This window comes from Lycorma delicatula, chromosome 1, assembly GCF_047948215.1.
Source record: "Lycorma delicatula isolate Av1 chromosome 1, ASM4794821v1, whole genome shotgun sequence".
NCBI classification, from domain to species: domain Eukaryota; kingdom Metazoa; phylum Arthropoda; class Insecta; order Hemiptera; family Fulgoridae; genus Lycorma; species Lycorma delicatula.
The window spans coordinates 230,269,888-230,282,581 of NC_134455.1; the positions used below are offsets into that span (position 1 = coordinate 230,269,888).

The window sequence follows — 12,694 nt, forward strand, 5'->3', positions numbered from 1 at the left end:
TTGTCTGACAAGACAATATGTCATTTTCTGATTTAATTTAAATGAGAGAAAATAGAACATCCTCTAACATCTTGAATAAAATCAATAACCAATCTGCAATTCTGAAATTTTTAAAGATGTTTAAGTGGAATTGCTCAGAAATGACTGTTTTTTTATTGTTTTGAATACAATTTGCAAGAAAAACAATTTACTGAAAAAAATTACTAAACTGGATAAATATTTCTGCAAATTGTCATCATTTAAAACTTTACACTTACAATTAACTATTAGCAGCTACCTTCCTCAAAATCTAGAATTAAATGACAAATAGAAAATTTATTATGTAGTACCACTCACTCAGTAAAAGCAGTTCTTAATTACTCTAGTTGTCTAAATGTGATTTTTGTTAGATAATATTCCAAAACAAATAAAAATTCTCTTCTTGTGAATACAAGCTTGTATTAACTCTGCAACTGACTCAGGGAGAGGGACAATGTAACACATGATTTTAATTGTTTTTTATTTATGCAATACCTTAGCTTGTTTAATTATAGAAAAATACTTGCCTATGCAAAAATCCTGTAAAAATAAAATTTCAAAAATGTGTTGTTTTTGGTGGTTTGAATGTATTGTTTTAACTTTGAGAAGATTTTGTGCGCTAATATCAATTTAGAATTAAATTTTTAATGAACTTTATACAGAGCTGGAATTGTGGTTTATGATTTTAGCATTTCAAGAAAAAAATTGAATTTATTACCCATCAAGTTCAGCAGTTTCAATGTAACAGAGTCCATTTGGTTCACTAGTGGACAGCAGCAAAACATCAGCAGCCACAAACTGATTGTTTTCCATACGAATAATATCACCAACATGCACTTGAGACCATTTCTCTTCAACTAAACGACCATTCTGTACAGTTTTTGATTTTCTGTTGTTCACTTTTGAATCACTTTTGTGTCTTTGCTTTAAAAATCATAAAATTATAAGATTAATAAATAAACTGAAAAAAAAATCATCATTCTATAAAAATAATGTCAATGAGGAAGTAAAACAAGAAGCTTAAAATAAACTATAATGATTATTTATTAATATAAAATGAATAAAAGATTTTTAATTTATTTTTTATGGCTATAAACTGTTACGATTATCCATTGAATTCTAGTGGCTTGGAGTTAAGTAAAAGGAAAACGGTATGAAAATATTTAAATTTATTGGTCTACATTTCTATATATTGATCTATATTTACTAATAATAATCAAACATGACTTAGCTAGCAAAAAGCAATCTTTTCCCATGAGTGATTAGCCATTGTGTTTCCCATTAGCTTTTGAATCTAATATACTAAGAGTACTGAAAATGTAAAGCTTTTTTTAAGGAATGCATTTCAATGTATTGCCCAGAACCCTGAATTTTATTATTTTTTACATTAATTTCTTTAAATAATGAAAGAACTGTAGAAAAATATTTTCCAAATTATTACTCTAAATCAGTGATTCTCAAACTTTTTCAGCTGTACAACCCCAAAAAAGTAAAAAAACAATATATATATATATATATATATATATATATATAAAGAATATTTCACCCCCAACCTCAACTCAATGAAACCTAGTTAAAAATATTTAGTTTCATCGATAGAAAAAGGTATGAACATGCATGCAAGTAATGTAGAAACATGAGCAATTTACAACTTGATGTACATATTCCTTGTAATCTGGTCTGCTTGCATAATATTTGCTGTGAGAGCGTTATGTTAAAAAATTCATATGTTACGTTTGATAACATCATGCTCTCAGCAGTATAAAAGAGGTATAAGAGATTGCAGAATGTCAGTTACTTTCGAATGCAAAGCATGCATCTGGTGCCTTTATCTAAGTTTTTAAAAGTGTAGTTTCATTAAAAATAATAATAATTGAGGTTTCGGTTTTTTAGGATGTGGTCAAACAGTGTAACTACTTTTTTTTCAATCAGATTCTTCAGATTTTTTATGCAAAATGGATAAATTTGTTAAAACAAAGTGAGCCATCTACATCCAGTAAATTTATTAGTAGAAAGACAAGATTGTACTTTGACAGTTATTTAAATACAGTTTTACCTGATTGGATGGAAAGCCACAGTGCTCTGTTTCCTTTCAAGTCCTCTCCGATGAAAGTAAAAAGCCATCAAAATTAATTCAACACTTGACTAAACATCCGGATCATAGAAAAACCCTTGGATTTTTTCAAAAGAAAATTACATACTTTGAGAAATCAACAAGTTTCTATTTGTAAATCAAGCCATACTGATAAAAGTACATTTCAAGCGTCTTATATCCTATCATTAAGAGTATCTAAGATGTCCAAACCCCATACAATTGCAGAAAACCTCATATTGCCTGCTGCAATTGATGTGGTTAGTGTTTTAATAGGCTTAGAAGAAGAAAAAAAATTCTGCTTTCTAATGGCAAAGTATCAAGGTGAATTAATGATGTGGCTGCTGATGTTCATGATCAGATAATTCAGCGAATTCAAGTAAATTTTTTAGTATTTGTTTTGATAAATCAAACTTAATCACAGATCACAGATGTGGCAAACATATCTTAGTTTTTATGTTTTGTGAAATATGAATGCGATAGGATCAGATGTGATAGGGATAAAGCTGTAAAAATGGTTAATTTTATTAAATGTTGACTATTACAGAATAGACTGTTTGCTAAACTATGCAATGAAATTGGCAAAAAGAAAATATTCTCTTCTTTTCCACATAGAAGTTATCCATATAGTTATTCCATATAGAAGTTTATAGAAAAATATAAAAGTTAAGGTTATCATGGGGGAAAGTGTTAATCCGATTACTAGAATTATGAGATGAATTAATAATATTTTTCTAGGATAAAAAAACCTCATTCTCAATGTTTTTATAGAATAATGAGTATATGTTGTTATTGGCTTACTTAGGTGATGAATTTTCACATTTAAACAACTTGACTGTGATTTACAAGGACATGATAAAAACATTTTATTAATGACAGACAAAGATCATGCTTTCATTAAGAAGCTTGATATCTGGATTATTTGCCGTCAAAGTAAACATTTTGATATGTTTCCACTCATTTCCGATTATATTAAGAAAAATTTGGATGAAAAAGACACAATTATTCACCACAGTTTGGAGAACTTGAAGATGCTTTTGTGTGAGCTAAAAATTCAACTGGAGTATTTCCCAGAGTATAAAAATGATTTCGCTAAGAGATGGGTACTAAATCCTTTTCGTGAAAACATTGTTGCAGCTGCTAAGTTAGCAGTTGAGATTCATGACCAGCTCATTGGAAAAATTTTCTGGAGATAAAACTTTACAACTACAATTCACATCTGAAGATTTAGATATATTTTGGCTTGCTTGTTAAAGTGAATGTGGAAACTTAGTCACAGAATCATTGAAAATATTAATCCCTTTTACCATACTTCTTTTTTCTTTTATCTCTTTTTTCTTTTTTTCTCATACCTCTGTGAAAAGGGTTTGTCAACTATGGTTGCGCTAAAAACGAAATATAGAATCATGTTTGATCACTTGAAATCAATTTGCTTTTGTGTTTTTCTGACATTGATCCATGCATTGAGAAACTTTTAAATGAAACACAAATACAACCACCTCATTAATTTATTTTCTTTACATGTGTATTTATAAATGTAAGTAAAAAGTTTGTAGTAGATGATCTTTTTTCTCATAAAATGATTATATTATTATTTACATGTAAAGTTGTAGGCTAATTTTGTGAATCCCAGGTTGAGAAACGCTGCTCTAAATAATATAGAATTAATGTTAAAAAATCTAACATTACCAAAAGTAAACAACTTAGATATTTATTTTTATATTAAGTTTAAGTTATGCTTATGCAGAACTCAATGCTCTATTTAAACCTTTTGAACATGTTTTTCTCTTCAGAACATACTGACTTTAGGGCAAATTGGAGGTATGAAAAGCAGGTTTTCCTGCCTACATATGTGGAAAAAGGTTTCCAAAAGAGAGTGAAAACTAGAGTTTGTTTTTTGGATGTGACTGCTGCTTATACAATGTTTAGAATTGAGGATAATTAAAACTGGCAAAAATTATTATTACATGTTGGACTTTGGTAACAGTCTTACAGAACATGTTGTATAACGAGTCATTGAACAAGAATGATAAATGATGACTTATAATGAATACTGAATGTTTAGAAGAAGTAAAACAATAATTCTTCTTAACAGTCTTCTCCAAGGATTTGTCATTATGCCTCTAATCTAAACACTCCTGAATGCAAACAATGGCTAAAAAGTTTAAGAGTAAAGATGACATGGCACTTGCTATCCAAATCTGCACAATTGAGAGTTACCTTAACCTTTGATTTATTGTCTCAGACACCTACCTAAACTCACTCATACTCATCATCCACACTAAACTTGTTCCCAAAAGGGGGACTTATTGACATAGGAGTAAAATTGATTTTGCAGCCTCAAACAATGGCACCATTTAGAGGTTAAGAAAGAAGTTAAGGACTGGTAACAACCAGCTAAACAAACTTATATGTACCATTTGAGGATCAGCTGATCCTACTCTGTGTAAGCAACTGCTATACTTAAACTGCGTGGAGTACTATTCCCATGTTTGGATGTACATGGTCTGTATGGAAAAATTGTCACTAAACATCTTTATGAAACAAATAGTTACAGTTAAATCAACATCAACTCAGTTCTGTCAAATACTAATTTTCTGATACACACACACACACACACACACACACACACACACACACACACACACACACACACACACACACACACACACACACACACACACACACACACACACACATGTAGTATACTTAGTCCATTGATTATTTAATTTTCATACGCTAGTTATCGTACTGTGGTTTGAAGGTTCAGCTAATGGCTAGAAAAATAAATTATTCTAGAGAAATAATTTACCTTAAGTCAATATCTAAATATTCAAAACATGAATGTTATGGGTCTCTATTATCAGGAATAGTTTTTTTATCTAAATATTCAAAACATGAATGTTATGGGTCTCTAATATCAGGAATAGTTTTTTTAAATAATTTTGAATTTTTATCAAATTGATCTACTTTATTAAACTACTCTTAATAAATGTATTTTTTTTTATTACCTGCAAGATTGTAAAGTGTGATATAAGGAAAACATAAGTTACATGTATTTAGTACATAATATTGCTTAATCATTTATCAAATTTCTTAATTGTAACAAAACAAAAAGTATTGCTTGCTTTTGAAATATGTGCATTTCATGTAATTCATGTAATTTTACAAATTATTGAAATGTATTATTTCTGTCAATAATTCATTTCAAAGTAGAACTATATGTTTAGTAATACGTTTTCAAAGTTGAACTCATGGAAAGAAAGTGCTATTGGAATATTACCTGTTTTGAACTTTATACCATAATTCTAATTCCACTAGCTTCTGATCTCTTGGATTTTATATGTTTGATTTTATTTTTTTTATGTGCTTTTTTAAAACTTGAATCATTTTTTAAAAACTAGTTTTAAAAATGATTTATTACTCTATTGACTGGGACAGTTGGTAAGTGTATGCAGTGATATGGGATAGGGTATGCCTCCCCAATACTAGGAAAAGATTGATTCAATAGTGATTCAGTATTTATTGTTAACATTACAGAAATATCATTTAAGTGGGAACTAGCCAAATGCCTTTTCATCATCAACTCACCAGCTTTTTTTTAACCTCTGAAAACCTCAGATGAATGACTGACAATTTTTGTAGCTTGTGAAAAGATCATGTCTGACCAAGATTCAAACCCAAAACCTCTGGAGGAAAGGCCGGGACGCTATCACTTGCACCATGAAGACCGCCAATTCGCCAGCTTGAGTAAGTAAAACATGACCTTATTTATACTGATATTGCTTTTAGTTTCCTACAAAGCAAAAAATGCCATTATTGGTGAATTGGAGATAAATCAATCTCAAATTTCCACTTTTTCGTAAAATAACTGATGCTAACATCAGTTGTTATTATATTAGAAAATTAATAACCAATGTTCAGTTTGATTCTTCTTTCTCATGCAGTTCCTTTAAGTTGGTTTAATGATGATATTTCAAACTGCTTTTTTAATAATTGGATTATAATATTGATTCTTTTCTCATTATAAAGTTTGAATATTGTTTAGAATCATGTGATCATTTGGTCATTTTTTGACATAGATTATACATGTTCTAAGATACAAATGTGTACACATGCACGTGTGTATGTACATACATATGTTGTATGTTAAATCCTTAGGAATTGCTATTAAAATCTCTAGATTCATAAACTTTCTGAGAATCCTTTGATTAACGACTATGGTGAATTATAAAATTCAGTCGTCCTGAAAATCTAAATGAGGAGATTTTATTCTAAGCTTGAGACCATTCACAACTCCTTAAGGATACAATGAAAATATGAATAATAATATTGAAAGTATGCATCTGAATAATACATGTAATAAATAAACTGAGCAATTAATGGTTTTCAATTGTTAAAGAAATAAAAAAAATAAAAATTTGTATATGCTGGTCAGCTAGTCAGTTTATCAGCTATCAGTAAGTTAATCAGAGCTCAATTCTTGTTTATTATTGATGGCACTGAAGTTTTAAAAGTTCTTTCTTGTTGTTTGCCTTGATTCCAAGTAGTTCATAGAGAAATTATATATAAAAAATAATTATAAGATAAAATTATACTTACATAGTCATCATATGCATCTTTTATAGCAGTTAGACATAAAACACCAATTAGTGGCACAGCAGTGGTGACAGGTGTAAGTGATGATATTATGCTGATCATTTGCAATATCATTAAACAGAGGAAGTAGAAATTTGCAAGGCGTTGAAATTGTTCGAATAAGTTAAGTGGAAGGAAATTTGTCACCGAATATTTTGATGTTTTAATGTAATTATTCTGTAATAAAAACAAATATTAATACATATATATAAACACATCATATATATGTTTTGAACACAAAATTTAATGGTATTAAGTTACACAAGACAAAACTTTCTGGCAAATGATTACTTTTTCATTTGAAATTTTACCATTCTATTAAATTAAAAAAAAAAAAAAATGTAATAAGATGGATAATTAATGAACAATTGATATATATATATATATATATATATATATACGATTAAAAAGTAATAAAAAATGTTTAAATTTATGTAACTATTGATAAAAAAAGACTTTATTGCTTTGCATAAAAGTAAAATGTTAATGGCTGAAAATAAGCTAATAAAAATTAAAAATAATTGAATTAGTTGAGTGTTAAATTTAATCCTATTAACTCTATAATGTAAATAATATTAATGGCTATGTAAGGTCACCTGATTAAATCAAATTATGTATATGTTTGAGGTGATATAAAAGATACAGAATTAATTAATATTTAGACAGATTTTTATTTAAAAATATATTCTATGAATATAGATTTAAACATTTTTTTGATTAGAAATTTGTAAATAATTCTTTTTACCACAATAATACCAGAGCTTTTGGAGTTTTTCTCCTCCATTCTATGATCTCAATCATTAAAATAACATTTATAATTTAATAGCAATTGTAATAGGTCAAATTTCGTCATTTTTATGTTAATTGTGCTGAGAAATCTCTTATTGAAAGATTCTGTTTTTTTATTGCCTGCTCTACATTACTTATCAGTAAACTTTTAATTACATATTTGCTTATACATGCAAACAAAATTAACGAACACACACGTGCGCGTGCATGAACGCACACACTTACACTCATACATGTTTTATTTTGGCTTCTAGTTGACATAGGAAGATGTTTGACATGGCTTAGGACTGCTCTGCTGTTCATTAGAGCTTTTCAACAAAATGCAATTTTTTTTTTTTACTTTTTTAAATATAACCATATAACTTATTTTTGTAATTTCAAACACCTGTCATTAAAAAAGTATTTTTGATTATAATAGTGATTTTAATACAAACTTCTTTTTCTTTTTGATTTTAATACAAATTAACTGTTAAGAAGTACATCTTTGAATTCTTGTTTCAACATAGAAACTCATTCAACCAAAATTTAGAAATCATATATTATAATCTTTTAATATGATTAAATAAAAATTGATCCTGATTCACAGATAGTTCAACAAACCATAAAAAAGTAAATTAATTTATCAAAAAGATTTCAATTTTTAAAAATTATAATTAATTTTTAATAACACTTTTAATACCCAATGTTGTGTCAAATATCTTTTTATATTAAATAGAAGCCAAAATAAAACACACCCCATACATTTACATATGCGTATATACCTCTTTTTTTTAAATTTATTTTATTTTTGTAAGTAAATATTTGAGTTAATTTTGTACTTATTTTTGTAATATATGAGAAATATATTGAAAACAACAACTAGCAAATTGTTTCTCTAGCAGAACTATCTAGAAGAGAAATATTAGGTAGTCCGGTATGTAGATAGTTTGGAATTAGTTTCAAGTGAAAAAATAGAGTTCAAACATTTATTGTAAATGTGTAATGTAAGTAAGTATATATACATTATATAACCAATAACTAACTTTAATTTTAACATTAATGACAATCTGATTTTCTAGCTTTAGCTTTGCCATTATTTAACCTTATTTATAATTCTGTAATTCTTAAAAAAAATTTTAAATGGAAAATGCACCCGGCTGCCAGTTAAATAATGTATTATAATTATTAATATATATATTATTTATAAAACATAAAGCTAAGGACGATTTCTTATATCTATCTGATTTATGAAATGATGAAATAGATGCGAGTTGTAAGTAACTTCAACAGCAATCTGATTCTTCACTTTCCACAAAGAACTTTGGAATGTGGTGTCTACTTCTGTAAAGAGACTCTTAATTTAAAAACTGACAATCTAAATCTATCTGAATATTTTGTAACATTTAATCACAATGAATTGATTAAACTGTATCACACTTTTCTGAGACATGAATTGTGGAGTTACCAGGTCTACATAAAAACCATAAATAACAGAAAAGTATAAAAGTTAGACATTTAAAATTTGGCAGATCTGTTTAAACAACTACTTCGAATAATTCTTTAAACATCAAGGAATCCTGTTGTAGAATTAATCATTTACAATCAGCGAAATTAGAATTTTCTGAATTTCTGTAATTCACTTTCATTTTATTACTGAAAAAAAAAATGTTTGAAGGCAATCATTAAATGTATAATTGAACGGGATAAAAGCTAATCTATTAAATTAAAATCTGTTGATCAGTTTCAGAGTGGATCCTGAAACTCGACTGAATATAATACTTATTGAGGTATTGGAACATAGGTGCAGTATATCATTCTGGATATGAAACAACAGCTCTTGGATGGAGTCTCTCACTCACCAGGAAATGTAGAATAAAATAAATTGTGTAACTGTAAGTAAAACTGATGGGTCAATCTTTTAGGACAGGTTTTGTATCCTGTTGATTGACTTCATTTGAGAAGAAACAATAATTACTGTTCTAAACTGTTACTAAAAAATGTTCCAGAAGTTGAGCAACATGATCAAAAATTGGCGAGGGAGCTGACAAAGGCGTTGCTGTATAAAAAAATTGATAGTTTTTTAATAGATAAATTACAGAAAATGTACAGCATACTGTACTCTACTTAGAATACAACAAAATTAAAAGAAATAATGATTAGTATTTATAGTTGAATCAATTCTTGTGATTTAAACAAATTCTAAAATAAAGGATCTGGAATGAAAATATTTCTGTATTACATTACTCCTCAAAATGATTACATTTAATATTGACTTAATCACACTGAATAATTATTAAAAAGGATTAACTAGATTATCTAAATATAACACCCATTAATGACAAAATGTAGGCAATAATTTTATATTAAAACAATGTTTTCCTCTGAAATATGACTGACTGGGTTCAAGTAAACAAAAAAACATTACACTGTGAGAGTTTAACTTCTACATTATTAAATGATAAGAGATCATTTAAAAATTAAATATATCCTTAACTTTAATAATTTAATATATCCTTTTAATACATCCTTTGCCCAAAGGACATATGATATAAGATATTTCTTGTTATTTTTTGAAAAATGTAAGGACTTCCATGAGCTAAGCAAAATTTGTTAAAATTTTTTTTGAGAAAAAAAGAACCTTAAGTTACGCTGTACAGAACTAAAAGCCAAACATCTGAAGTGCTTTTTTATTTGTGCACACAATTTTCAAACTTATGCTATATCGAATTATAATGTTACTGATAAAGATTTGTATTACCTAGTTTCCTGCCTTGTTGTTATAAAATGATTACATTTATAAGATTTTAAAAGTAGTTTAATTTTTAACTATTTTTAATTTACTTAAAATTTACTGTATTTAAAAAAAGAAAAGGTCTTATTTTGTGTAGAATGTTTTCCTCTTTCATCATGATATCAAATTTATATAATTATTACATTCTTAAACATAATTAATTTTTTCTTTTTCCTGTTTAGTCTCCGGTAACTACCGTTCAGATAATTCTTCAGAGGATGAATGAGGATGATATATATGAGTGTAAATGAAGTGTAGTCTTGTACATTCTCAGTTCGACCATTCCTGAGATGTGTGGTTAATTGTAAACCCAACCACCAAAGAACACCGGTATCCACGATCTAGTATTCAAATCCATGTAAAAATAACTGGCTTTACTAGGACATGAACGCTGCAACTCTTGACTTCCAAATCAGCTGATTTGGGAAGACGCGTCAACCACTAGACCAATCCGATGGGTTTAAACATAATTACTAAGAATTGAAAACATAACTCTATTGACAATTTTTTAAAGCACAAACTGAATGCACACAGTTATTTAATTTCAATGGGTAAATTTTTCCTGTTAGCAAAAATTTAATAGGTTAGAGACTATTTTGAGTTAAAACTTTTGGGGTTTCTAATGTAATCTAAATTTCTATCTTTACATTTTATATAATATAGCTTTAATATAACATACTCATAATAAAGTGTAATGTGTGAATCAATGATATTCTCAAAATTTGTAATTAAATTTCAGGAAAAATTTCTATCAACAGGAATCTCTCTTTAAAAACTTTTTTTTACCACTTTGTAATATTTAATAGGTATCTAAGACTTGAATGAGATTTGGAAATAAATATTTGCATATTTATTTGTTATAAATAGCAAATAATTTTTTTGTTAATAGTATAAAAAAATAATTCAGTAGTAATTTGTAAATGTTTTATGTTATTATTTTAATGTAAACTATAATCATTTTGTTTCTATTTTAAATTTTATTTATAATTGTTTGTAAATCTTTGAGTATGGAGGCCAGTTTTAAAATTAATAAGTAATCTTATTCCTATAAGAGGTTTTATTAATTTTGAAACTAACAGACATAGTCTCACATGTATTAGTGATTGTTGATGACCGGATTTTCTCAGTATCATGTTATATTAATTTACATGTAATTGTTATTCTCTCTCACTCACTTCTCTCTCTCTCTCTCTCTCTTTCTCTCATACACAATCACTCACTCTCTCTCTCTTTCTCTCATACACAATCACTCACTCACTCGCTCTTTCTCTTTCTAATGTTTACTCACAATTATCAGCTGGAGTTTTTTTAATCAAACTTCAGCATTATGAAAAAATATTTTCTTACAATATGGAATTAAAATATTTGCCATCTGAACTGACCATCAATAAGTGACAGAAGAAAAGATAATTATTTATTTATTTTTATTTTTTTGAGTGGGTATCAATTAATTACATCATTTAGTCAAATAACTACAACACTTCTGTGTAGAAGAATGTGCATGGTTGATCTACAGAATAAAAAATTTGACTATTTAACTTACGGCATAATTGAACTGATTGTTGAAGGCACGGTCATTGGCTCGTATTCGTCGCTCTGTTTCTGTAAAAAAAAATGCACACTATTTAATCAAATAAGTATAATCTAAGTATTAAACATTAGATAACAGTCAATGCAGTCAAGCATGTATGCATAAACAATACAGGCACTTATCTGAGGCGGTAAAATTATATGATTCATAAAAAGCAACACAGGATGAAATAGTAAACTCACTAATAGCTTTCATCACTGTGTCTTATCAGATGTGTAGTATGAAAAAATATCATAGATATTATTTATTATTTTTACCACAAACAATCAGAAAATTTATAAAAACGTTTATCTTTACTAATTACCGTTCCAAGCTTATGCAAAAGTTTTACCGATATAAACTTGCAAAGTGTTAATTACAAAAAATATTTAAGATACTCAAAATATGAGCTGAAAAGTTTTACCATTTAACCTCATGTTTATTAAATTTTATGATGAGTATGAGGTGCAAATTTGCCCCGCTGTGGTACAAAATTCCATAGAACCTATTTAAAGAAGAAGGAATGATGGATAAGGAATGGAGAAGAGCGAAGGAAGGAGCATTTAAACCACATTAGGACTATCTCTGACCAGGTTAGATGAGGTAGTCCATTAAACTTGAAACCCATTAATTTGACCATCTTACCTAGGGTCAAATTAATCAAACTTCATATTACTTTATAGAATAACTACAATTTTAGGCATCAAAAAAAGATTTTGCTCCAAAGCGTCATCAGTGCTTGAACATGGAAATTAATTTTCAAAATAAAGAGAAATTACTTGATCATATTGATGTGATTTGATTATTTAATTTGTAG

The 12,694-nt window shown here is 27.8% G+C and overlaps 1 protein-coding gene across 1 annotated transcript in view; it reads right to left on the minus strand.

The window, feature by feature from the left end:
• Positions 1-12,694, minus strand: part of ATP8B (ATPase phospholipid transporting 8B) — a 99,298-nt gene that overhangs the window by 81,664 nt on the left and 4,940 nt on the right. The window contains exons 2-4 of the mRNA XM_075354826.1: positions 11,851-11,909; positions 6,713-6,925; positions 737-942 (exon numbers count right to left, since the gene is read on the minus strand). Coding sequence (XP_075210941.1) covers positions 737-942; positions 6,713-6,925; positions 11,851-11,909 — 478 coding nt within the window. The remainder of the gene's footprint in view (positions 1-736; positions 943-6,712; positions 6,926-11,850; positions 11,910-12,694) is intronic.